This window comes from Meriones unguiculatus, chromosome 7, assembly GCF_030254825.1.
Source record: "Meriones unguiculatus strain TT.TT164.6M chromosome 7, Bangor_MerUng_6.1, whole genome shotgun sequence".
Taxonomy (NCBI): domain Eukaryota; kingdom Metazoa; phylum Chordata; class Mammalia; order Rodentia; family Muridae; genus Meriones; species Meriones unguiculatus.
Window position 1 is genome coordinate 117,074,513 of NC_083355.1, and position 26,624 is coordinate 117,101,136.

The 26,624-nt window shown below is 56.2% G+C and overlaps 1 protein-coding gene across 4 annotated transcripts; it reads right to left on the bottom strand.

The window, feature by feature from the left end:
* Nucleotides 1-4,575: 4,575 nt before the first annotated feature.
* On the bottom strand, nucleotides 4,576-25,052 carry Akt1 (AKT serine/threonine kinase 1). 4 transcript variants are annotated; one of them, XM_060388260.1, is made up of 14 exons: nucleotides 24,945-25,052; nucleotides 21,827-21,962; nucleotides 13,006-13,134; nucleotides 10,219-10,330; nucleotides 9,793-9,940; nucleotides 9,248-9,379; nucleotides 9,106-9,171; nucleotides 8,427-8,495; nucleotides 8,031-8,156; nucleotides 7,831-7,959; nucleotides 7,537-7,751; nucleotides 7,241-7,328; nucleotides 5,887-5,989; nucleotides 4,576-5,529 (listed from the first exon to the last, which is right to left on the bottom strand). In XM_060388260.1, the coding sequence occupies exons 2-14, from the start codon at nucleotides 21,870-21,872 to the stop codon at nucleotides 5,450-5,452; spliced, it is 1,443 nt and encodes a 480-aa protein (XP_060244243.1). In that variant the 5' UTR covers nucleotides 21,873-21,962; nucleotides 24,945-25,052; the 3' UTR covers nucleotides 4,576-5,449. The 4 variants fall into 4 exon arrangements, with proteins under 4 accessions (XP_060244243.1, XP_021509836.1, XP_060244242.1 ...); XM_021654161.2 differs by lacking the exon at nucleotides 24,945-25,052 and adding an exon at nucleotides 24,237-24,377; XM_060388259.1 differs by lacking the exon at nucleotides 24,945-25,052 and adding an exon at nucleotides 23,945-24,030.
* Between the last annotated feature and the right edge of the window lie 1,572 nt (nucleotides 25,053-26,624).

A 26,624-nucleotide genomic window follows, 5' to 3' on the forward strand; every position in this document is an offset into this window, starting at 1 on the left:
CCTCAGTCAGCTTTGCATAGAGTCCCCTGCTTGTAACCCCACCTGACAGGCAAGCAGGCCCAGAAAGTTCCTGTCCTCCCTCAGCTGCCAGAGAGGGAGGCAGCCCGATCCCAGGAGTCAGGTTGCAAAATGCTCGGGTGTGCTAGGCCACCTTGCACACTGAATTGCCACTGTCATGTGGGCCAGCCTTTTTCATTACCTATATAGCTGAGCCCCAGGTGACTTGATGAGCCCTTGCCCTCCAGGAGGTTTGGCCCAGTAGAGTGTCCTGTTGGTGTTAGGGGTGTGACCTCATGGAATCTTCAGAAATGTCTAAGCAGAGCTTTGGAAGGAGTTCACAGGAGGTAAGATGGCTTGGAAGACTGCTTCTTGGTATAAGCGCTTGGCTATTGGTGGGTAGACAGTGCAGAGCTCCCCTTGCCCTGCCCTGTAAGAACAGCTATGGCTGTTGGTCTCCATATACATCAGTGAGGTGCTGTCCTAGATGAGGCTACTTCAAGTTTCCCGATGACTGGACAGTTGGCCCATAGCCTCTTTGTGAGCAGGAGGGTTTGGGGCCCTACAAATGGGGACGAGGCCTTCTATTGGCTGGGTAGAACCCTCACTGCTCTGGATATGGGACCCTGGCTAGGTTTGAGGGTGAAAGCTGGTGTTCTGTGGACAGTGGCTTGGAGCTGGGCCCATCTGGACCAGGGTTAGCAGTTAAGCTGCTGTAGCAGTGCTGGGGAGGAGGGGTACCCATTTAGGCCAGCCCATGAGACTCTGAGAATGGGATTTGGGGTCCTCTCTGGAGTCTTCTGGATGTTTTATTTACTCATTTGTTTATTCAGAGCAAGGGCTCACAGTGTAGACCAGGCTATTCAGGTACTCACTATGTAGACCAGACTGCCATAAACTCACAGAGACCTACCTGCCTCTGCCTCCTGAGTGCTGGGATCAAAGCTGTGTGCCACCGCGCCTGGCAGTCCTCTGGATCTTAAACATTCTGAGGCTGTCTGGATTAGCTGTCGGCAAGTGTCAGAAACAAGGCCAAACAAGGTGTTGGGGGCCAAAGCAAAACCTGGCCCACACCACACACACTCCCATGCTGCTGATGCTGCTTCACTCTGGCCTAGCTTTCTGCCAGGCCCCGTGGGCTCTCCCCTCTCCAGCTGGCTCACCATTCTTCCCTTGAGCTCCGCTGTAGCTGACCTATCTCTGTCACCCATTGGGATCATTGCACAGCCCCCACTGCCCTCAGGCTGTCCTCACAAGCAGCCAGCTGGCCCTCAAAGTAAACCACCAGAGACTTTACCTCTCCTGCACCCTGCTCCACTAGGGTTCAGTCTAAGCTAAGCGTGCTTTTACCTTAGATCCCCTCACTTCCTTGCCTGGAGGCTCTTCCTGAGTGTTTGTGTGGTTCACTTACGTCTTTCTGGGTTGGGCTGAGGAGTATCCTAGTGCCTTAATACACAGCCCTGTTGGGTTTTCCAATTTTGCCATACAGAACAGGGATGTTATCCCTTTCAGCTGCTGTGCGGGTTCCCAAGGTCTGTGACTTGGTTTGAAATGGCATCAAACACGTCACAGACTTACATGCTGCCAGGAGGTAGCAGGAACTTAACTGTTTGGGCAGTGTCAATGTCACGGTAGTGTGTGTGTGTGTGTGTGTGTGTGTGTGTGTGTGTGTGTGACTTTGCCTGTGTGGAGCCAGCAATCTACTCTGTGTTGCTTTGGTTTGGTTTCTAAAGCAGGGCCTCTCATTGGCCTGGAGCCCGCTGATTAGGGTAGGCTGTCTGAACAGTGAGCCTCAGGCACCCACCTGTGTCAGTCTCCCCAGCATTGTGACTACAGCTGCTACCACTCTGTCAGGCTTCTTAAAATATCTATTCTGGGGGTCAAACTCCCATGTTTACATGGGAAGCATTTTACCAGCAGTGCTCTGGCCCCTATGCAACTTTTAAGAAGAACCTAGACATTGGACAATACCCAGTGTCAGATGGTAACCCCAAAGAAGGGAGTAAAAGGGCCCAGGGTGTCAGCTCGCACCCAGCTGTGTGGGAGAGGGTTCAGAGAGCTGTGTAAAGGACTTCGAAGGTTTGGGGACTGGAGCTACAGTGGCCAGATTGCCAGTGGGACCTGACCCTAGATCAGAGCACCCTTGTAAGGTGTTAGTTCTTGAGAGCCAGGGAGAGGACAAGGAGCAGTCCACATTCCCAACAAAGAAGGGATATGGACATGATCCTCACCAGGTCCTCAGACTCCAGGCCAGACTTCCCCTGCCCTAGTGCAGACCTCCTAGCCCCTTCCTTTGGGTGAAAGCCATGCCTGGTAGAGCCATTGTCATCGCTACGGTTGTGCAGCAGTTCTCCAGCAAGATTAAACTTTGACAGCTTGGAGAGAAGCTCTTTAAGACCCTGGGTGTTAGGGTGGGGCATGGTGAAACACTCCTCCTGCAGGGAAACTCCCTTTTGTTTTTGTTGTTTTCATTTTTGAAGACAGTTTCTTTGTGTAGCCCTAGCTATCCTGGACACACTCTATAGACCAGGCTGGTTTCAAACTCAGAGATCTCTTTGCCTCTGCCTCCCTGAGTGCTGGGATTATAGGCGTGCACCACCACACCCAGCTTTAAAAATGTATAGCCCAGGCTGGCCTTGAACTCACAATCCTCCTGCCCCCGCCTCCTACAGGTGTGTGCCACAGCGGGCATAGGGATAGGCATAAGCTCAGCAAGTAAACTCAAGGGCTTCAGGAAGTCCCTGAAACTGACCGGATTCACCAGGGCTGTCCCTCCCAAACATTCTTAGATCAGCTGGACTGCCTGGAACAAGCCAAATCCCCAAGCTGCCTCCAAGGCTCAGACCACCCTTTAGCCTGTACAGCTGCCTGTAGTTTGTGAGGCATACTTTTGTGAGCCATCACTCATGCCTTGGTGATGCAGCTGTCTTTTGAGTCATTTCTGTTCCTGTAAATAAGCCCTCACCTATAGTCTTGTATGCTACCCCTGTAGAACTCTTTGATTGACCATGTTGGACTTTGGTGTATCTGTACTTTGGTCTGTCATTGGGTCCCTAGTTGGGGTGAATAGATGTTTGCTCACATCTCTCCAGGAATGGTGTCATACTACAAGTGTTTAACCGTCCATATCCCAGAACACAACTCAAAAGGTCTTGTTTCAGTCCCCATAAGATAAACAGTAAACTTTCTCCTTTCTTGGCCTTAGGTCATTTCCCTACAAGGAAACTATAACCGTTAAACAATTACTCATTCTATTTTCTGCCTTATGAATTAGACTGCTCTAGACACCTGGTTTGAGCTTGGCAGACCCTACCATGGCTGCAGGGCCTAGCCCCTCATCTGCTCTGCTGTTGCAGGCCACCTCTGGTGGAGGGTTCCATGTCCCAGGAGCACTCCCTAGATGCCTGGCTCCTGCCTGTAACGATTCTGTTGGTCAGCTGCTTGAGTAACAGTGGACTCAGAAAGCCACCGTCATAGTATTCACCCCTACTCAGAGCTTTGCCCACCTCTGATGGGGGCAGACAAGGTTCAATGCCCATGACTTCAGGGCCCCTTTGTCCGAACTAGAGACACCCCTGAGGGGTCTTGTGGAAAGAGCAGCTGGTGGCACTCCATCTAGCACAGCCTGGCTTTAGCTGTGTTTGTTCCAGCTCAGCCACTGTAAGGAAGGTTTTGCCCTAAGTCTGAGGGTCATAGAAAGCACTACTTGCCTTGTGCTTATTTTCTTTCTCCCTCCTTCCTAACGGTCTTGCTATGTAGACCTGGCTGGCCTTGAACTCAAGTGCTAAAACTAAAATTGTGTATCACCACATGAAGATCTGGTGCTTTACCTATAGAGCCTTACTTCAAAGTACAGTAGGCAATGCTCTATTCTGTTCCAGAAAGGCTCTAGAAGTTACTTATTATGGCTTGTGGTCACCCAGAGAAAAAACTGGGCTGTTCTAGAAGTGGACACTGTCATCTTCCAGAGGTCCATGCCATCACCCACGTATCTTTGCAGGAGTCAGACACCATCCCAGCAAGGCCACCAGGCACTGGGCTCTGTGGAGTCCAGCTTCTGGAGGCCTCTAAATGTTCTTCTGGGAAGTCACTTGCTGCAGTTCCATCAGTAGCCACCAGGTGTCCCTAGCAGCATAGTCAGTATATCTTGGAGGTACTTGGACTACTCGGATTGCTGACATTCACAAGTGACCTTGGCTTCTGTCACCTCCATCCAAACCAGAATAGTCCCCAGTTTGTTCAGTCACAGCTGTGTTATGCCAACTCAGCCAGGACCTCCTGGGCCCTTTTTAAGCTGATCCACAGCCCATTGTTATCCTTCCCAGTATTAGGGTCTGGCTTACTGCTCTGCCCAGACACACACAAGCTGGGCTGGCAGGTGGCTGGGAGAGCATCCTTTGGGGCCGGTCACCAGGAGAAGACTCCATAGATAGTCAAGGCCCCCCACTTCTTCAGGAGTGTCCTGCTGGGAGGAGCCTCAGGACCCACCCTGAGATGACCCTAGCCACAGCCTTTTAACTCCAAACCCACGAACAGGGCTCCCACACTTCACACCATCCAGCAAAGCAAACCACAAACTTGAAAAGCAATTTTTATTGAATTTGGAGGGACAGTTTCTTATTATATATAATAGTAAAAATGCTGAAGTTGAACGTTGTAAAAAAACGACACGGTGCAGCAATGGCCACAGTGTCTGGCCAAGAGGGGACAGGCCAGGGTGACAGCCAGAGAAGTAAAGCGTCTAGGAGGACAAGTGCTAAGAGAAGAGCTCATGTGAGGCAGGCATCCCAGTGCACCCACAAGAACCGCCACACAGGAGGGGGAGGGCAGGGATTCTCTGTCACCCAGATTAAAACTCCCTAAAATGCCTTTGAACAGCATGACACACAGCAACAAGCCGAATTGTTCCTCTGTCAACCTAGGTGAGCCCTGGCCATCCCACCTAGCCCTAGTGCTGAGGCTTTGTGCCTCTTCCACTCCAGAGGGAGAGAGCCAGCTAGCACACACACAGTGAGGTGCTTCTACTGCCCTCTGGTTGGGCTTTGGCCCTGGACCCTAAAAACAGGAGGTGGCCAGGGTAGACAGGCCAATAAGGGCAGTGAGAGGACCCACCCAGAATCATGAGCCCACATTCCCACATTGCACATGGTCGCGTAAGTCCTTAATATTTTTCTACATGAATCTAATTGTTCTGGGCACTGAGGCCACATGTGGCCTCAAATCGGATGAAATAAATTAAGAAAAACCCCAGGATAGTTTTCCTCCTGACCTGGCTGGGAGGCAGGCCGCTGCCCACAGTAGAAATGTCCTCCCCTGCTCCTGCAGGCTGGCTAGGTTCCTCCCCAGCACATCCGACATCCGAGAAACAAAACCATCAGGCACAGATGATCCATGCGGGGCTTCTGGACTCGGCGATGCAGAGGAGCGCAGAGCTGCCAGCCACTGCCCAGGCTCAGGCTGTGCCACTGGCTGAGTAGGAAAACTGGGGAAAGTGCGGCCTCCGCTCGCTGTCTACACACTCCATGCTGTCGTCTGTGGGCCACAAAACAGGGCTGAGACCTGGACTCCAGGAGCAGCCCGCCCTCCTGCCTCATGGTAGGGGGTACAATGAGGCCCTACGTGCAGGCAGAGACCCTGGCCCTCAGAATGCTCCCTCCTAGCCTGGTTGCTACCACCCTTCAAAAGGGGGCTTGTTTTAAAGTGGGTCTGGGGCTCAAGAGGTGGCTTAGCAGTTAAGAGAACTGGCTGCTCTGACAGAAAACCCAGATTCAATTCCCAGTATCCACGTGGCAACTCACAACCAGCTGTTAACTCCGGTTCAAAAAAACACCAAAAAACTCATCAGTAAAAGCTTGCCACTGAGGCACCTTAGGGCTGGGCGGCCCTCACCTTGGTCGGGCGGTGTGATGGTGATCATCTGGGCTGTGAACTCCTCATCAAAATACCTGGTGTCAGTCTCAGAGGTGACCTGGGGCTTGAAGGGTGGGTTCAGCTGTGGAGAACAGAAGCGAACTGGTTACCTGTGTTCCAGCCCCTCCCCCACTGCAGGCGACACTCACTTCTGAGGGGTGTGCCTCTATCAGAAGGGCACAGCTATAGGAGGTGAAGCTGGGCAGGGCAGTGTAGGCAGGGGGGAGAGCACCCGGAGAGGCCCCAAAGGGACAGAAGGTAGCGAGCACCCATCTCCAGGCAGCAGGAACAGACCTTTCTTTTTTTCTGGTTGTCATTGTTCTCCCAAGTATTTTATCTCTCTGTTTTCCCTTTTTGTTTTTTGAGACAGGGTTTCTCTGTGTAGTCCTGGCTGTCCTCGAACTCGCTCTGTAGTCCAGGCTGCCAGGCTAACCTTGAACTCACAGAGATCTGCCTTCCTGTGCCTCAAGTGCTAGGGTTACAGGTGTGTGGTGTTGGCCGGCCCAAGTTCTTATAAATGGGGAAGGACACGGAGGAGACTAGACTTCATGTGAGCTCACCTGCCTCACTGACAGCCCAGGAGGAAGCAAACTGGAAAATAATGTGCACACTAGAGGCTGCTCACATCCCTTTGGGTCCTCCAGTGCCATCCCAAGTCTGGTGTGAAGGCAATGCCACACCTGGGGGCTCTGGTTGGGTATAGGCAGGAGAGGAATGCTATTCACACCCCCACATGGCCAGAGGGCAGGTGAGGGCTGCCCAAACCTGCTGCCCATGTGGCCTAGAAGGAACATTCAAGAGGGGTCGGGCTGGACACACTGAAAGCAGGCTGGATGACAGGGTACCCAATACCTGAGTGTTGAGCCATCTGCCATGCCTCACCAGCCTGGGCAAGGCTGCTCAGGAGCTGGAGGAACCCCACCTGGGGACGAGCACAGGGGCTCTGCCCTCTGCCAGTGGCCTCCATTGTGCCAGAAGGGCGGGTGTGTGGGACGGGGCTTCTCTGGAGCTGGATATACTAGACATTACCGTCTACCTTAGCTAGCTTTCAAAAGGTGGCAAAGGCAGGAGCGAGGGCACAGGTGTAGGCAATAGGAGCACAAAAAAGGAGCTGGAGAGGCCCAGCACCCGAATGAAGTGTGCAAGGCAGCAGACTACCCTGTACTGTGCAGGTAAGGAGGGTGTGCACATCCCCTGGCTCTGTGGGGGCATGGGATTACCACAGAACTGTGAGCCCCTCACGGCACCTGAGCCAGTGAAAAACAGAGTGGGAGTGTCTGTATGTGAGCACACACACGTGATCCAGAGATGGGCACAGTGGCCAGATGCACACCTTCTTCTCATACACATCCTGCCACACGATGTTGGCAAAGAAGCGGTGCTGCATGATCTCCTTGGCATCCTCGGAGCCCCCACCAAGCCTGCGGGGAGGAGACAGGTCCAGGCTCAGACATGGCATGCCAGCGGACAGTCATGGGGCTGCTCTCAGGTGGAGGTGCACAGTTGGGGTACCCCTAGTTGCCTGACCACCACCCAGGCCTGCCCTGGCTACATGTGACCGACACGACAGTAGGCACAGGGGCAGCAGTACTGTCTGGAGGCTGAGCTTGAAGTCCTGGTGGTCCTTACCTCTGGGTGGGGTCCTTCTTGAGCAGCCCAGAGAGCAGGGACTTGGCCTCTGGGCCGAGCGTGCGCGGGAAACGGATTTCCTCCATGAGGATGAGCTCGAACAGCTTCTCGTGGTCCTGGTTGTAGAAGGGCAGGCGGCCGCACATCATCTCGTACATGACCACGCCCAGCCCCCACCAGTCCACCGCGCGGCCATAATCATTGTCCTCCAGCACCTACGGGGGACCGTGTCACCATGTATCCAGGGCACGGGGGTGGGGTGGGGTGGGGTAACACACAGAAGTGGCAGAGCACCTCAGGGGCAAGGTACTCAGGTGTTCCGCAGAAGGTCTTCATAGTGGCGCCATCCTTGATGCCCTCCTTGCACAGCCCAAAGTCTGTTATCTTGATGTGTCCGTCCTTGTCCAGCATGAGGTTCTCCAGCTGTGTGTGAGACCTCAGTGAGTGTGGCCAGAGCCCCGGTTCCCACCTCCCCCGTCTGTCCGTGGGCACACCTTAAGATCCCGGTACACCACGTTCTTCTCAGAGTGCAGGTAGTCCAGGGCCGACACAATCTCCGCGCCATAGAAGCGGGCCCGGTCCTCAGAAAACACACGCTCACGAGACAGATGGAAGAAGAGCTGTGGAGTGGAGGATGCTGAGGACAGCTGTGTGAGAGCCCCCCAACCTGTGACCCACAAGGCAGAGGGAAGGTTAGGGACTAGCCCCCAAAGAAAACTGGGAGCCAGAGCCTCCAACTCAGCAGAAACAGGACATCCCGAAGCAAGCAGCTGTGGGCTCATATGGCCGTGGCTGGCAGCGCCCTCTGTACTGCAGAGAGGACTCCATGGCTCCTAGAGGGACATGGTCACCCATGAAGTGCCCAGCTCTGAATTGGCCTATGGCCCTACCTCGCCCCCGTTGGCATATTCCATGACAAAGCAGAGGCGATCATGGGTCTGGAATGAGTACTTCAGGGCCTGAAATGGAAGCAGGACAAGCCTGAGTACTGATGAAGCAAACTTACACTGCCACCCAGCCACCCCAAGATGTGCCAGGGCATGTTTTAGTGTCTTGAGATAAGGGATCACCATAGCCCAGGCTGGCCCGGAACTCAGCAGATCCTCTGCCTCAGCCTCCCAAGTACAGGGACTATAGCTGCAAGGCCCCACGCCAATGGGCATATTAAATGGGAAACAGGAGGTCGGGTTCAAGCGCACGACAGGATGGCTTAGAAGTTGACTGTACCAATGTCTGGGGTTACCAAAACCTCCAAGTGCGGAGTCTGACACAACAGCTTAGAGTTTCTAGAACTGGGGTGTTGAGTCACCCCAGTGGCTTCCCTGAGTAAAGGCAACAAACCCAAAATGCTGACCCTGGATCTAATCAAGCTGCTATGGCTTAACTGAGCTTCAATCACGATAAACCCTGAGGAGACACCCAGAGATCAGCCTAGAGAATGGGTCTGAGAGGCCTGAAGCCCACGAAGCCCTTGTCTGCATGTGTGGTGTGCAAAGGCAGCAACCGAGTGAGCCGGTTCACCGAAGCATCCCTAGGTCAGAGGGGCTTGGATTGGTGGCCACGACTTACGGTGAGGAAGGGGTGCCTAGAGTTCTGCAGGACACGGTTCTCGGTCAGCGTGTGGGCAACCTCGTCCTGGAAGGCAGAGCTAAGTGAGCGTGCATCCCCCTGCGCTCCTCTCGTCCTCCCTCTGACCCAGCACCCCCTGCACCTTGGCAACGATGACCTCCTTCTTGAGGATCTTCATGGCGTAGTAGCGGCCTGTAGCCTTCTCCTTCACCAGGATCACCTTCCCGAAGGTGCCCTTGCCCAACAGCTTCAGGTACTCGAACTCATTCATGGTCTGTGAGTAGTAGAGACAGCCCGGTTAGGGAGGACCCTTGCTCAACACCACCAGCCTATGGAGATGGGCATCCATGCCACCACCCTCAGGCTGACAGTGTCCACAGTGAGCAAGGCTCCTCCAAGTTATCCCACAGCAAACTCAAGAGCTGGAGACAAGCCAGGCCCACTCTCCCATCTGCTGGCCTGGGGGTCAGGGAAGGGCTCTGGGGCTTGGCGGATAGCATCTTCATTATACATTTTTTTTTTAAGTACTCAGGTCTTGTGCATGCTAGGTAAGCACTCTGCCAACTGAGGTAATTCTCAATCCATGTCAAGAGGACCCAGGGATACTCAAACCCATAGAGGAAGCCAGACAGAATACCTGGACCTGCCAGGCCCGTCCACAGCCCCTGGAGCAGAGCCCAGACTCACCACGCGGTGCTTGGGCTTGGCCAGGGACACCTCCATCTCCTCAGCCCCTGAGTTGTCACTGGGCGAACCTGATCGGAAATCCATCGTCTCTTCCTCCTGCCTCTTGAGTCCATCAGCCACAGTCTGGATGGCAGTGGTCCACTCTTCCCTGCAGGGGGCCAGGTGAGGCCTCATGCACCAGCAGGAGCTGCGCCATGGCATTCACCCACCACTTGCCTGGCCGCCCGGACCTAAAGCTGCAGCTACTACCCACAAACTGAGTCTCCATACACTCAAGAGTTTTAGAAGGCTCAAGGCCCTAGGGACACCTATGCGTCTCCCCACACCCCACAAGTGGACTGGCCTAGTTCTCCAGCATGTGCTCAGCAGAGGCCTTTGACCCTGAGCAGGGGCCGTAGCTCACTGTTCCTGACCCTGCCCACTCACCGCTCTTCAGGCGTTTCCACATGGAAGGTGCGCTCAATGACTGTGGTCCACTGCAGGCAGCGGATGATGAAGGTGTTGGGCCTTGGCCGTTCTGTCTTCATCAGCTGGCATTCTAAATGACAGGTGAGGGAACATCTATTTGCATGATCCACCTGTTCCTCCATGAAACCCTCTAGTCCCGACCAGACAAACCATATTCCCCAGGCGGCACCCACCCTGCCTGGAAGTACACGCCATCCTCCCTTTTATCCCAGCACGAGGGAGGCAGAAGGAAGCGGATCTCTGAGTCCCAGGCCATCATGGTCTACAGAGGGAGTTCCAGGATAGCCAGGGATACACAGAGAAACCCTGTCTCAAAAAACCAAAACACAGAATTATTTATTTGGGGGGCTGGAGATGGCTTGTTGATTAAGAGCACTAATACTCCTCCAGAGGACTGGAGTTCGACTCCCAGCACCTTTATGGCAGCTCACAACCAGCTGTAACTTCAGTTCCAGAGATCTGATGCCCTTCTCTTGTCTCTATGAGCACCAGACACATAGGTACATAAGAGCAAAACAAACACCCTTACACAAAATAATAAAATATAAAAATGTCTAAAGTGTTAAGAGAAATGTCTATTTTGATATGCGCTCTTTGCTGTGTAGCCCTGGAACACCCCATGTAGGTCAGAAGCCTCAAACTATGGCAATCCCCGACTGTGCCTCCCACAGCTTAGTTTACAGATTTTTAGCCAATACCCCTGGCTTTTTTTTTTTTTTTCTTTTTGTTGTGTTTGAGACAAGGTTTCTCTGTGTAGCCTTGGCTGTCCTGGAACTCACTCTGTAGACCAGACTTGCTATGTAATTTTGACTGACCTGAAGCTTACTACATAGCCTAAGCTGTCTTGAACTTGGGGCAGTCATGCTTCAGCCTCCTGAGTGCTAGGATTACGCATGAGCCACCATGAGCTGCATCCCCTCTCCTAGCCCTAATTCCCTTCAAAGATCAGAGAGCTGCCACCTAGATGCTCTGCTCTGAAGGTGAGGCTCTATAAGCAGCTGGTTAGGCTAGACCGCTTAGCCTGCACCCTAACTACCTCTAAAGTTCCTCTTCCCTTCAACTGCTGACTCCCCTACCTTTTACTCAGTCTCAGGGACTGAGGAACACCGATATCCTGGGAGGGGCAGTACACAGCCTGCCCACCCCATTCGACACAGGACTATCTCACTGTTTCCCCAACCACATTCAGAGTCTCTGGGGAAATAAAATACATATGTAGCACCCAAACCCAGAGCACTCCCGAGGAACACACACTGGAATACAGATACCAGAGCATGCCCTCCTGGAGCACACACCTACAGTATGAACACCTTTAAGGGTGGGACAAGGAGACAGTCCAGGCTCTGAGGATATGTGTACAGCAAGAGGGCTTCCTGGCAAGGCCCTGTAAGGCAGGAGGGGCTGAGGGGCCTCCCACATTCCATCGTCTGGGTCCTGGCAATGTGAGGGGCCTCCAGGATCCAATGAATGAGCAGGGGGCAGTCTGCCAAGCCAGGGGCCAAAAGGGGCTTGAGGCCCAGCCTTGGGGAAGGCCTGTGTCAACATGGGACGGGAGGTGGGGGATGGAAAATCACCGTGAGCCTTGTCCCCAGCACATGTGAGCCAGCATGTCAGGGAACCAGATGAAAACTAGCACCAAGCTGGGGTCTTAGGCCCACGCCCCCAGAGCCCACCTCCGAGGAAAAGCCCTTGAACTGGATTGGACACCGCCCCACACAGCTCTGTTCCCTGCCACGTGTAAACTATCTACCTCCTAAGGCCCAAGACCTTTTTGAAGGCCAAGCCCTGCCGGCTGCTCAGTAGCCCCCTCGGCTGGTTGCCCATACCTATGTGTCTGCTCCAGAGAAGCCCCATTCCTTCCCCCAGCATAAGCAAGCTGGGGTTCCTTCCCCAGCCAGCTGTAGAGGCAGCAACCTAAGTTAAGCCTCGAGACTCTGGAGCAGACCTGGGGATTGGCCGAGTCAGGGGAGGTGGAAGCCCCAGGATCTGAGGTGGGTCAAACCAAGCTACCTGCTGGGCAGGAGCATACCAAGAAGCTTCTGAGGGTAGAGTGAAGAGCTGTGGCACGTACACATGCTATCCTCCAGACTGCAGCCCAACGATGACCCCAGAGCCTAAGGTTAGTAACCCCCATGGCTCAGACACGCTGCTGCTTAACACTATCAAACTCAACCACACCTACAAAACTAGCAGGACTGAGCAGAACTGGCTGTGACAAAGTGGCACTGAGAACAAGAACAAAGCATCTCAAGCCCCAAGCTCTCGAAGGGAGTTTCAGTGTCCCCATCTTCATCACTCCCACCTGTCTTGGAGTAGGGCTGCTTCCCACTGGCACTCCTGCTAGGGGAACCACAAACCCACAGGGTAAAAGGCTTCCGATGGCCTTCCCAGGGACAGCTGCAGAGACGGCTCCTGGGATGGCGTACACTTGTTGAGCTAGGAGCCTCTCCTCTGGTTGTCTGCCCAAGATTCCCAGTGAATGCCCTTGAATGGCTGTTTGGCCCCTATTAGAGGGACCCTGGTCAAGCCACCCTCTACATCAGGTCCAGTTACCATATGCTGGGCCCCATCAGTCTTCTAGCAGAGCTGGCCACTCACCAGTCCTAGGGCAGGTGACTCAGGGCCAGCACTGCCCAGCACCCCAGGACAGAGGGGCTCTCCTCCCATTTCTCAGTGAGCAGAGTTCCAGCCTCCTTGCTAGCCTGCCTAGCCACCCCATTCAGCCCAGGCGGCTAAGACACTTACGTGCCACTGAGAAGTTGTTGAGGGGGGACTCGCGCTGTTCCACATCCTGAGGCCGTTCCTTGTAGCCGATAAAGGTGCCATCATTCTTGAGGAGGAAGTAGCGTGGCCGCCAGGTTTTAATGTATTCCCCTGCAGGGGATGGGAAACATAAGGAGTTGCATGTGATCACCTCAGCAGTGGCCCAGACACCTGAGAGGACCCAGGCACATAGATTCAGGTGTGAGGTAGGGAAGGAACCTGGGCCACTTCAGCCTTCCCAGAAGGCACTGGTGCTACGGCAGAGCTGCTGGTGTATGTTGCTGGGAGCATCATCTAGGGCTCTGCCTGGACAGCAGACCCAGGAAGTGCCACAGCTGGAAGGGGGTGTCGTGCCCAGCAGAGCCCTGCCCTGGTCACCCAGGTACACAGAGCATTGTTCCCTCCAGTTCTGCAACATCAGCCATACGCCCGCACCACACTCAGGCACCAGAGCAGATGTCCCCTGTGATCTCCCAGCGACTGTCATTTTTCATACTGACACCCGGAAAAAATGTTTAATTTACATTTTGCCGAGCAAGGAATCTGAACAACAGGGAACTAACTAATTAGGCAACTTCTTCATCTGAGGGGACACTAGGCTGAGGACAGGAGGGGCGGCCCACATGTCTGGGCTGGGGTCCCTGAGCTCTGTGGGATAAAGTCTGCCTGCCCCACTGAGCCCTAAACAAGGGTACCAGGAGGATGCGTGGTGAGCAACTGATTGTCCAGGCCACCTACCACCAGGTGCTCCCGGGCACAGACCAAGTCACAAGGTCACGCAGCTGGTCCCACACACCAGCAGTGCACCTCATCAGCCGCTCTGTACCCTCTTCTGGTATGTACCAAATCTAGGTGTTTCCTAAAACACTTTCCCGGGTGAGAGTCCACCCCGCAGAGCGTATCAGCTTGAACCCCTCCAGGCTCTCAGGACCTGCCAGGGCACAAGTAGCAGGGGGTTCTGGGCTCTACCCACGACCCACCTCCCCCACCTCCTCCATCTCACTCCTTCCACTCAGCACCATGGGAAGCATTTCCAAACACCAGCCTTGCTCTGCATGACCCAAAACCCTGCCCTTTGAAGTGGGCTGAGAGAGCCTAAGTGGTGCAGAACCCAGAGAAGATGTCAACAGAGCCACTACCAGGCCGAGACTCCCACTCCAGGGGTTCAGCCGCTACAAGCCCTAGGAACCCTGTTTCCTTGTCACTGCAGATCTCCTCCGCCCGACATCAGCACCATCAGAGACCCCAACCCCGTCAGAGACCCCACCCCCACAACAGACAGAGGCAGCAAAGCAAGAAAGTCCTCCTGACTCTGGCATGTGCCCAAATGTGGCTGGGGCTCCACCAGGGCCCAGGCAAGTTTATTCTGTTTCTCTTCAAGAGCCAACAGTCTACATGTAATCAGCAGGACCTCTGTACACCCCTCCCTGCCTCCCATCTTTAGGTCTCAGAAGCCCAGCTCCCCACCCCAGCCATCTCCCACAGCCACTAGGGGCTTCAGAGCAATGGCCAAAACAAACCCTTCCTCATTCAGGAGGGTCTGACCAACTTGGCTGCATAATGAGAAGACAGGAAGGGCCCCCACGGAGCTCTGCAAAGTCCCTTGGGGCCCTGCAGGCACCAGCCTTGCTCCTGACTAGGTAGCAGGCACCTGCAGCCCCTCCCCGGCATAGGTCCTAGAAGGTGAAGTGTAGTCAGGGGCTCTGAGCAGTACAGCAGGGCCACTGGGGGAGGGTGCACCCCGCCCCCTTCCTGTTCCTTCCTGGGCCTCCCGCGTGTGTGCCCACCCGCCAGCACCAGTCTGGAGCTGTCGGCCCCTGATGGAGTGCCTCCCATCTTACCAGCTGCTGCTCCCCGGGACACTAACTGAGTACGGAGGCTGATGAGCAACACACCCGCGCCCCAGAGATCCATCTTGATTTACCAACTGCTGCCCACCCCACGGTGCCCAGTGCAGACTCCCAGCTCTGGCCCCCACACGCACACCACCACCCTGAACCTGAATCTCCTATTGGCTCTTAGCCTACGTGACCAGGCCCCAGGCCAGCCAGGCAGACTCCAGAATGTGGACCTGGAGGTACAGGCCGAGGATGGGGCTGACCTAGGTGTCCTTCCCCTCCCTGGCCACACAAAGCACACAAAGGCCACATTGCCAAGGAGAAATGTAAAGTGAAGTGACCTCATCAAGTCTCTCCCTTTGGCAGCCCCCTTACAGAGAGGAAAGGGGGCCACAGCTCTGACACACACAGATCTCTTTATCTCCTGCCTCAGGGTCCAGCCAAGTGGTCACTGGGGTTACTGGCCAAGCCAGCTGCAGCCTGGGCTGTGGCCTGCATGTTAATGAGTTCAGTCTAGACGGACCCCAAGCCCCACCCCCCTGCAGAAGTGGGTCAACATTGTACACAAATGCAAGAGGTGGCTGTCCTGGTCTTTTATGGCTGCACAGTGTCCACTCTGGGGGTCTCTTCTGGGGACACAAACATTGGCAGGCCTCCCTCCAGATCTTCATGTCTAGCAAGGAGAGCACAATACTGGGCCATTCTGTGGAAATGACAGGCTCTGGCCCAACCAACCTCTTCTTGGCTCCTGTACACCATCTGGATGCTTGATATCCTCAATTCAGGCAAGCCAGGGTCCAGCTGGGAAGCACAGAGCAGCTGGGGCCTCCACCTGTCTACATAGCCTCTGGGAACACAGGTACACATGGTCCATGAGAGGTGTGGGGCTCCTCCACCTGGACCTTCCTTACCAGACCTGTGGTCACAAATGCATGGGCAGATGACAAATGGCCAGGTGCTACCTCCACAATACGGTCCCCATGGCCTTGAGGCCAGATGCCCGACAGCAGCTTCTCAGTGAGAAACAAACCGCAAACAGCAGACACCCAGTTCTGACATCACAGCAGACCCACCTCCCCACCGTACACATCTGCAAGTTCATCCACGTCTCACGCCTGCTAAGCAGATAACAGTACCAGCCCCTACCCACGGGCCTACCCCATCTTCTTGCAACAAGGCCAGCCCCTGGGAAGAAGCAAGCATTCCCCTACAACTTCAGGGCTCCCTCAGGAGCTACCTACTCTTCCATGATTAGACCCTGTCCAATCCTGAGGGAAAGGGTACCCAGGGATGCCACTCACTGATGTCCTCAAGGCCTGGACCCTCTAGCACCTGTGTGTTAGCCTCTACATCCCTCTACCACGGCCTTCTGCTCCTAAGTCATCACACAAGTAGAGAGGGAAGCTGGGCGTGTCAGTGCACACCTTTAATCCTAGCAGTCGAGGCTGAGACAGGTGGATCTCTTGAAGTTCAAGGCCAGCCTCGTCTACATAGTGAGTTACAAGCCAGACAAGACTACATAGAGATCCTGCTTGGAAAAAAAAGAAAAAGAGATGGGAGGGAGTGCAAAGTGGATACTAGATGCTGGGTGCTAACACAGTAGCTCCCCAAGAGGCTTCCCCTGCTTAGTCTGAAGCATGGAAGCACTATAACAGACCAAGGCCACGACCTACCCTCCCAGACACATCCTAGGGTACCCATGTCCTAGGCACAACTAGAGTTCTCTTGCATGGGCTCCTGCGTCCTGATCACTGTGAGCATTCTCTCCAAGTCCCTGGTTCTTGGGGAAACTGCTGGATAAACACTTTGCCGCAGTGGCAGTGGCAGGCAGCAGCTGGCAAGGTGCCAGGCGGCACCGAGCTGTTTCTCCACAGCAAAGTGAGCCCCAGCAGGCCCGGGGAGCAGGCGCCAGCTGACAGCAGCGACCAAACGTCCCCCACCGCCAACACATCCATCGCACCGACAGCTGCCGGGTGCCCATTTACCTTCTCCAGCACATTGAGCAAGCGGTCTGCTGATAGCAACCCATTGGGGCTATTAGCCCAGCTCTTGCTGCCTTCTGGGCAGTGGGCAGTCAGAAGGTGAAGGTCATCCCCTAGGCCCCGCTGCCCAGGCCCCTCTGGAGAACCTGGCTTCTATGTTTCTTGATCCCCAATAGACTCAATGACAAGAACTGGGCAAAGGTGGGGAATGGCAGTGTGTGCTACACATGAACAGGTGAAACTCCAGGTCTGACGGGACCAGGCATAGACCAGGTGGGGCTTTTCTGAGAGGAACGCTCATGTGGGTCTCGAGGAGTGCTCAGGGTGGGCCACCAGTGGTCAGTCTGGGCCTGCAGAAGGCTGGCACTCCACTGAGTTCAGGTGGGTTTTTTTTGCCATAGCCTATAACTCTAAAATCTCACCCAGAAGGAGGAAGGGCAGCTCTCTGGAGAAACTGAAGCTTAGATAAAGGGATCCTAGAGGTCAAACAGAGACAGGAAATAACCAGAGCTACAAACTACAGGATACAAACTACACAGGCAGACCTCAGCTGAGAAGGGCCAAGAAACAGCAACCATACAAAACATCGCAAGTGAAGTGACCCCTACTCCAGCACCCACTTCATACGGTGCTGACTAGGTCTCCAGCCCTCTAGAAACTACCAGGAGTAGCACAGTCCCCCACTGCCATGTTCAGCCCACTCCCTGAGCCACAGGGAGCACTGGTCTACCCACCCACACCTTACACATCTTAGCTCCTCCTCAGGACTCTTCACCCTGCCTGGACCAGAAAGGAAGGCCAGCCTAGAGCCCCACCTTGGGTACACCCAGCACATCCCTAAGCCTCTTTGTACCACTCACAGCATCACAGTCATCTTAGTCCTACAGTTTTTGTGCAAGGCATGTGCCCCCTGTCCTGTGGGAGAAGACACCCAGAGGCACAAGATAGGTCCCTGAGCATCAGGAAGTGAGGCAGACAGGCCACTGGTCTGAGGGCCCCTGGGCTGCTCCACTATCCACCTGCCCGGACTAGGGCCTAGGTCTTAGCTGGAGAGGCTCTTCTGGGGAAGTGATGGGCGTGGCTGGGGCAGCAGCCACAGTGGGGAGGCTGGGACAGCCGCAGCTACTGTTACAGGGAGGGCCTAAGGGCTGGTACTGGCTCTGGGCCTGGCCCGGGTGTGACTGGGCAGAGGACTGCCAGCCAAGGACAGGACGATTCTCCCGCTACCCTATGGCACATCTAGGAACCAGCCTGATGCAACCCTCAAGCTGCTCCTAGCAGCGACAGTAGGTCACAGTTCTGGCCATCCACCTAGCACCCCATCTCCATCCAGGGCTCAGTGTTCCTCTCCACAGTGCACTCTGCCACCCTGCAGAGCTGGCAAGGCCAAGAGGCTCTCCCAGGCCCCGAAGCTCAGTCAAGTCCCATGTCCACACACACTTTTCCTCAACTCCTTGTGACCTCCATGTGGCTCAGCCCCACTAGGACAATTCTGTCCCAAGGACAGTGATCAGGAAGCAGAGGGGAGTGCTGCCCACTCTGGAGTCACCAGGCTGGGCCAGCAATGACCCCTCACATCCCAGTGGAAGGCCACCCAGCTTCCTCTTTTGCTGTTTGTTTTTTAAGGGAGAACTCAACACGCTCACAAAACAGGAAACTCGGCCCCAGCACCAGCCAAGACCCAGCCACAGTAACATGCTGCAGAGCACTGTCCCCTCTATGGGTGCCCAGGGCATTCAGTTGCCGCCCTCTGTCCTCTGGTGGGTACCATATGCTTACCTCTCTCTCAGACTCAGTCCCCACACACAGCACCAACATCTGTTCCTAGATATTGACCTGCCCACTGGGCTTAGGACCCTTGGCTCTCCCCAGAGAGATCATCACTGATCCAGACCCAAAGAGCCCCATACTATATGCCAGCTTCCCTCCATCCCTACCCAAACCAACTCTACCTGCCCGGTACTGACCCGGTGAGACAGACAGCTAGGCCATTCCTACCCTGCTGGGCCCTCAGCTAACAGTCTGTTGAGTGAGTGAACCCATGAGGTGATCCTCAGCTGGTACTAGCTACCTACTCCAAACGCGCAGACCCTTCAGCCACTGGCAGTCCTCTGCTTCTCCCAACCCACTTACCTGATCTGGCCACCTGCTATGGGTTGGGGACGCAGAGAGTCGCTAACCTGGCCAAGAGGAGAAAAGACTCCCTGGCTACCATCTCTGCCAGGGCAGCTCACGTGCATACAGCCCAGCAGGCATCAGGGGTTTCGGGAAACAACAACACAGACAGACCTCAGTACACAGCTCATTTGCAATCTGAGGACTGGAATAAGAGGTCACAGACAAGTTCAGCCACATCCACAGCTGAACCCCAGGTTAGCTGTGAATACTCTCCATCAGGGTTCATTGACCCCAAACCTCTGTATTTGAGGATATCTGACCAGCACTGCACCTGACATGTCCACTCTCCTGGGAGAGGCTGCTGCCCTCATTGTCCACCCATCTGTTCATCAGACCAGCCCCCTCGCTTCTAGCTTCAGTCTTTAGGAGCTCGAACGCACTGCCTCCCATAAGTCTTTGGGCTCCTTGTTGGATGCAGAGGGAAGCTAACCCCCAGAGGCTTATCAGATCCAGCTACAGATCAATGCGCAGCTTGAGTGTCTGCTCTGGTACCAGCCACCTGGCTAGGTACTCTCTGGCCCAGAGCACAGAGTTCCCAAGAAGTGGCTTGGGGACACTTCCTGAGGGATGGGCACCCAATTCCCAAGGAGTAGAAGAAACCTGGACGTGAGGTCCCTGCAGACATGAAGCAAGGAGGAACACCCTCTCTTTTATGCCTAAACAGCCCTGAAGGCAAGCATGGTCAGCCCACAAGGAGCTTGGCAGTTCAGCCAAGAACCAGTGTGCTCCAAGGCCCTGGCTGGACATGAGAGACCTAGCAGAAATGGGTTCAGCTCCCAGTCAGCAGTACTCTAACCTGCAGAGGCAGCAAAGGGAGGGGCAGGACATGGGGGTTCCCCAGGAGTCCGAGGGAACGTGGAGAACTGAGTGACAACTGCAGTAGCCTTCCCTCCCTGCCTACCCAACCCAAGTCAGAGTGGCCTCAGGTGAGAGGTTGGCCTAACGTGGCAACCCAGGGCAGGGAGAGGACTAGAACCACAAACCAACAATACACACATGAGTTGGAGCCCAGAACATACACCGCTGGGGGTGTTCAGAAGGGAGAAATGAGAGTAGCCAACACAAGCCTTTCTCAGAAAGCAGAAGGCCAAGCAGTGGGACATGGCTGAGCCAGAGCTGGGCACAGTAGCCCAGGAACGTGACATATGGATGCCATCGTCCTTACCACCTGGGCTGAAGCTGGAGGAGGATTGGAGACCATGAGAATGGCCTGAGACTGGTCACCAGGCAGCTGTCCCTGATGTTGGCAAGACCCTACCTCCCAGACAGTAGTCCCTGTCAGTTCCACAGGACAGGTATTGTGTCCAGTTGGGCCATCCCACAGATAACATTCACAGCTCTACCCACCGACATTTCCATGGCATAAATGGGAAAATCAAGCCCTAAAGAACTCAATGACCTTCTGGAGAGGGACAATGACAGAGCTGCCAAATCAAGTTCAAACACAGCCTCTGCATGGCCACAGGATCTGATGTCGTGTTCCACCTGGCCCCTTCAGAAAGCTCAGTCAGAAGGAGCAATATGACACCCCTTAGGCCTCAGAAGGGTTTCTGCCTGGGTAACGTCCCAGTAACTTAAGGCCCAGCAATCTCCAGGTTGGCCCTGACAGTCATACAATAAACATTTGTACAGGAAATAGGTTGTGTATGGCCTGGAGTCAGGGAGAAAAGAGAGGCACAGGGGTTGAGTCCCATTTTCAAAGAGGACTGAGGCAGACAGCAGAGTGTGACGCAGGACTCCTGTACTGAGGCCAGACAAGGGGCACAGGTGACAGGGTCCTTGCATTTTTCCTGCAGCTGCCAGACTGAGACCTCTGGACACAGGTGACATCTTCCACCCCTGCTAGAGCCCTTCTAGGTCCCACTGAAGTCTCCATTCCAGCCAACTTCCCCTACCTCCCTTAGTTCCTGTGGCTCCCACCCAGCTCTGCTGGAGCTCTACACACCCCACAAAACCCCATGTCCTAACACCAACTTTTGTTCCCACTTCCCATCTTGTGTCTGAGTCCTCCTCCGGCCACGAAAATGTCCAATTCCCTCTGCTAGAGAACCAGAAAGAGGAGTGGGAGGAGGCTAGCCTTGGCAAGGATCGCCCTAGAACTTCCGGAGGGAGCAGGTCTGCAGGAAGAGGAAGTCAGGAGGGGCTGAGATGCCTGCCCTGGGGCAAGAGCCAGTGACCGTCCTGAGGCTTTGAAACCTACTCCTGGTAGGCTGGACAAAGAAACGATAAGTAAGCTGGAAGGTGAGGGGCCAGTCTCAGTCAGCTCTTGAGTTCTAACGATAACATGACCCTGCTGGGCCCTTGATGACGACAAGACCCCTGACTTCAGGAATCCAGGCCTGAGGTCGGTACAGGGCCAAGCCGAGCAGCCCTGCCCCGCCTGCCCTCAGGAGCCCTTGGGCAGTGCCCAGGCTACCAGCCTGCCAGCCCTGGAACAGCAGCCATGTCCTTGCTGCCTTCCAGGAAAGCCAGGAGTGAGGCTGCAGCAACCAGCCCCACCCCCAGGCCATTCACAGCAGGCCCTGCACAGAGCCTCAGCCTCTGTGTAAGAGGCCCCAGGAGGAGGCCATGACCTCCATTCTATGGGAAAAGCTAGGCCTACACACTCCCCCCGAAGGGGGCCTAGAGACCCATGGTGGGGAGGCACCCAATCTGTCCAGCAGGCCTGGACACAGCAAATACTCTTTGACACTACCACAAAGTTGCCTGCTGGGGAAAGATACCCTACCCCCCGCCCCAGTTCCATGTCCAAGAGCTGGGCAGACCCAGGCCCAGCCCTGCTCCTCCCACAGACCAGGAACTAACCTCGTTTGTGCAGCCAGCCCTCCTTCACAATGGCTACGTCGTTCATGGTATCCGTGGCCCCCACAGACCGGGGTAACCCAGCGATGCTCAAAGTCTCTTCTCAGCAGGCTGAGCCCAACCGGCCTGGCCGCAGCGTCTAGAAGAAGCCAAGAAAGCATGTGAGGCAGGGTCCTGCTTGGGTCAGCTTTAGTGAACCCCCGAGGACCCAGAATTATCCATATCCCCTTATGTGATCTGTCCCCCTCTTGGTCCCAGGTTCCCTCCTCACCCTTACTCTCTGCCAGCCTGTCTGACTTCTCTCAGAACACTGCTGCATAAGACCTACTTCCAGGAGACGCCGCGCCCAGATCCAAGCCTGGTCATCTGGGGTGCAAGACTATGGCCAACCCCTACCTCTCTGGCCTCTGCTGGAACACTCATTTCAGAAAGTCTTTCCTGACAGGCAGCTTTGCCCAGCAAACAGGCCACCTCCTCCAGGCAGCCCTGGCTGTTTGGGCTCCGTCCCACACTAGTGAGGGGTGCTGTTTTGCTGTCAAAGCATGCGTTCACACCACTCCCTATAGTCTAGGATGCCTAACGCAGACCACAGCGTTCCTGCATGCTCCGCTTAGGGGCACAGGAATGCAAACACGGGAAGCACAGGTAGAGCAGGGAATGGTGCAAAGCCAAGCCCAGATCCTCCAGGACAACACTAAAAACTCCTCAGGCGAAACCACAGACCCGTCAAAGACACAAAGTCCTGCTTCTGAAGCTGCCTCATTCATCTGCCTAGTATGTATACCCATCTACAGTTCCGTGGGGCCTTCTTCACTCCACGCCTGGGACAAAGAGACTTTCAGACAGGGCGGGGGGGTTACAGCCTACAAATACAGTATTCAGGAGTCCACACGTGGGGCAGGCAACATACAAGACCTAGGGGCCTGTGGTGGGCCCTGCTGTGGCCTAGCAGCCAGCCTGTATCAAAGCAAACCTTGCCAGCTCATCTTGCAAAGATCCATGCCACGACTTCTCTGCTGAAGGAACTCCTGGGGCTCTTGTACCAACTCTGGACTTTCTGGGAAAGCGCATTTGGGCACTCCTTTACCAGCAAGCCTGTGCTGTCCCTTACCTGGGGTTCCTGTAGATAGCCCAGGAGGACCAGAACACCACTGTGGAAGAGCCCAACTTGGGTCTACTACAGCTGACCCAGACAAACACACCCGGGTCATCTCTCTAGCCCAGGAGGCTCGAGCTGGCACCACAGTCACTGTCCCTTTGCCTTGCCTGAAACTAAATGTGGAACAAAAGGGAGACAGGCTGCAATGTGTGAACCGCCAGTAGCCAGAGTGGGAAAGACCACACCTGGCCAGAGAAGGAGCGCCCCTTCCCTCCACAGGAGGGGGCAATGGAGAGCCAGAAGGAAGAACTCACGGCTGCCAGAGGGGGTGTGCCCTGACGCCAGGGGCTGTAAGACCTCTCTCTCGGGATGTCCCCCAACCCCACCCAGACCCAAGGTTCTGCTGATGACAGTCAGCTGTCCAGAGACATGTAAAAATAAATTCATACCCACAGAGTGAGGAGACACAGCAGTGGGAATGCCAGTGTCCACATCAAGCTGCCCTGGGCACGGGACACTTCCCACCATGCCCCTGGAGGGCCTTACCATAAGGACCTACGGTTGCTATTGTTCAGTCTTAGGAGTTCAGCCCCTCTGGGACACCAACTCGCGAGCCGGACGCCCAGCTGGGGCCCCACCAAGGCGACTCGCCCTTCACTTGAGTGATGGCTCTAAGCAGTCAAGGCTAGCCACCTGGAGCAAGACCAGGGGCCTGAGGAAGGAGGAGTTTGGCCGCAGAGCAGAGGCCCAAGGTTCCACCACCGCCTAACTTAGAACCCAGTCCTCGTTAGACAATCCAGCAGCTCAAGCCGGTACCCCGGATTCCGTCCTCCACGCATGGAGGCACCTCCAGAAACCACCTAGTCCAGGAAGTAGCTTCCGGGACCAGGAGGGCTAGCAGTCCTTTGTGGGCTAGCCTGGGCACCGTGCCACCGCGCACAACTTTCTGTCCGTGGGAAATGAGTTCTCCTTCCCAGGGCCCTCCCACCGCACGCAGGCCGCGGGGTGAGCCTTTCTCCTACCCTCGCTGGCCCAGTGCCCAGACAGCCCCAGGCCCCGGACGCACCGGCCCCCGCTGCGCACACTAACAGCGCCTCTCTCCCGCGGCCTGGCCCTGCGGAGTGGCCACCCAAGGTCACGCGGCGGCCGCCCGCACCCTCGGCGGCGTGGGCCTCCAGCGCGACCAGCACGGTCCCGCGCGCTCCCCACCCAGGCCTCCGCTCGGCCACTTCCTGCTCGGCTCGGAGTCGCGGCGCGGCCGGGAACAAAGCGGGGCGGCCGCGGCCCGGAACAGGGCGCGGCGCGGGCACTCACCGGGCCGCCGCGTGCGGGCGACGGGGCCTAGCCGGGCCGCGGCCTCGGGCGCCCGCCGCTCCGCATCCCGCGGGCGGGCGCTGGGCGGGGCCGGCTGAAGGCAGCGGCGGCCGGGCGCGCGCTGCTGGCCGGGTCTGGGCCGCCGCGGTGCCGGCCGCCGGGCGCTGCTCGCTCCGCTCCGCCTGTCCCGGACTCGCGTGCGCTGCCGCGCTGGGCCGGCCGCCCGCCGCCTCCGTGCTGCCGCCGCCGCCGCCGCCGGCCCGCCTTCTCCCCGCCCCGCGCCCGCGCCGCCCGCCCACATCCGCCTCCGCCGCCCCGGGCGCCCCCGGCGCGGCCCGCGGCCAGGGCGAGGCACACCGGGAGCGCGAGCGCGGCACCGCGGGCGCCGCCCTCGGGTGGCCCGGAGCCAGAGCCACGCGGGTAACGGAGCCCCGCCGCAGATCCCGAGCTCCGGCCCCGGCCTAGGTTTCCCGGTTTGCGAACGACCTGGCACTTTTCGGCCTAGCTCTCCAGACCCCACGGAGGCCGGCGTGGGAAGTGAATCGTTTTGACCCTCAAGAGGCCCAACTGTCCCGTGGGAGCCGGGAGAGACCGGCCGCCGGTGTCCTCAAGGCCAAGCTACAGGAGAAGGAGGGCTCATTCAACTCAGTACTGTCTGCCACAGAGACTGATAAGGGGGCTGCAGGTGACAGGGGGAAGGGGACACACCTGGACACCCAGAGGGGGCCGATTCAAGGGTCGGACTCGGCCAAGACCTTGCTGTGGACCCAGATGGGCAAGGCACGGGGGGCGGTTCCTTATGGTGTCCCGGAATTGAAGAGTCAAGGTGGCTCCTGCCTCTGATCCATCCTCCGTCCAACCCCCTTCATTCTGCCCCAGCAGTTCCTGCGCGGGCCCCTCCCTCATCCCAGAGGCCCATATTGATAATAACCCTTTTGTGAATTTACCTTCATGTGTTTGGAATTTTTTCCGAGGGGGCATTTTTTTGTTTTTCATCCAAGGGTCAGAGTTCACCTGGAGTTGTAATCAGGAGGGTAGTTTAGTCCACGCTATGGCCCAGGATGGATCGTCGCTAAAATCGGGGCTCTTTCTCTGGGGCTGGCCTAGAAAGCACGCCCCTCTCCTGGAGAAGAACTCAGTCTCCTCTCAGCTGGGTGGGGGAGGGACAGGCTCATAGGATAAGGATGCGGGTGGCGGGGGTGGGGAGCTCTGTTCTGCGCCCTCTCTGCAGCACAGCTACCCCAACTCAGAGAGCCTCCAGGGCGTTAAGTCACAGGCCCAGCAGCGTGTCTGTTCTGCTCTAGCTGTGTATCTGACCTGAGGGTTGCCCTCGAGGCTGAGACTCACACACAGATCCATCACTCACCCAGCAAACCTTCACCCCAGAGCCCCTTAGTCCTCCTCGCCTACTTCCCCAAACCCAGTGCTACACCGGTCTGGGCAGTGGGGAGTGGCCACTGGGAGCCAGCAGGGCGCCCTCTTGTGGAAGACGTAGCAATTTCTGGCTCTTCTCCAGGGACCGGTCTCCTTTGGGGGCTCTTCCTGGAGGCCCCCCGCGCTCCTACCTGTAATGAGCCCCTTTTTCTTTTTTCCGTTTTTCGAGACAGGGCTTCTTTGAGTAGCCTTGGCTGTCGTGGACTCGCTTTGTAGACCAGGCTGGCCTCGAACTCATTGAGATCGTCTGCCGCTGCCTCCCTGTGTGCTGGAAGTAGAGGCCTGGGCCACCGCGTCCTGCTGTGAGCCCTGTTTCTGTGCAGTGCCCAGCCCTGCCTGCCTTCTTCGTGTCTCCACCTTCCCCTTTGTCCAGGGTCTTCCTATGGTCACGCTGGGCACGGCGACTCCCTCTTTTGGGCCCACACTTTAGCAACACCCCTCTTGGGCCTCACCACAAGGTGGAACTCAAGCCCCAGAGCCCTGCCTTGCTGAGACTCACTGCTGACATGCTCTTCAGCCAGATGTCCCCAACAAAAACCGCGGTCTCTGGCCCTCTCCAGGCACTGAGGGCTTCTCTCCTCTCCTGCAGCTGCTGGCAGTTGGTAGGACTCAAGCGCCTGAGCCCTGAGCTAAGAGGTCTGGCCATCAGCTGCAGGGTGGGAGCTTGAGGCAGCTCCCAGGTTAGATGGTACCCCCAGATCTGGAGAGGTTCAGACTGTGGCTTTGTGATAGCCTCATCATCTGTACGCCACAGACTACTGGCCAGGAAAGAGGGATCTTGGAGTGGCAGGTGGCGGGCTCCTCAGCACGGATGATGGGCCAGCCTGAGCAACACAGTGTGACCTGCAGGTGTGCCAGCTCCTGCAGGCAGCAGATCCACTGTCTTTGTGCCCACACAACGTTGCTGCCCTAAAAGCTGTGCAGAGTAACCAAGGGGCCAGGCTTTGGAGGCAC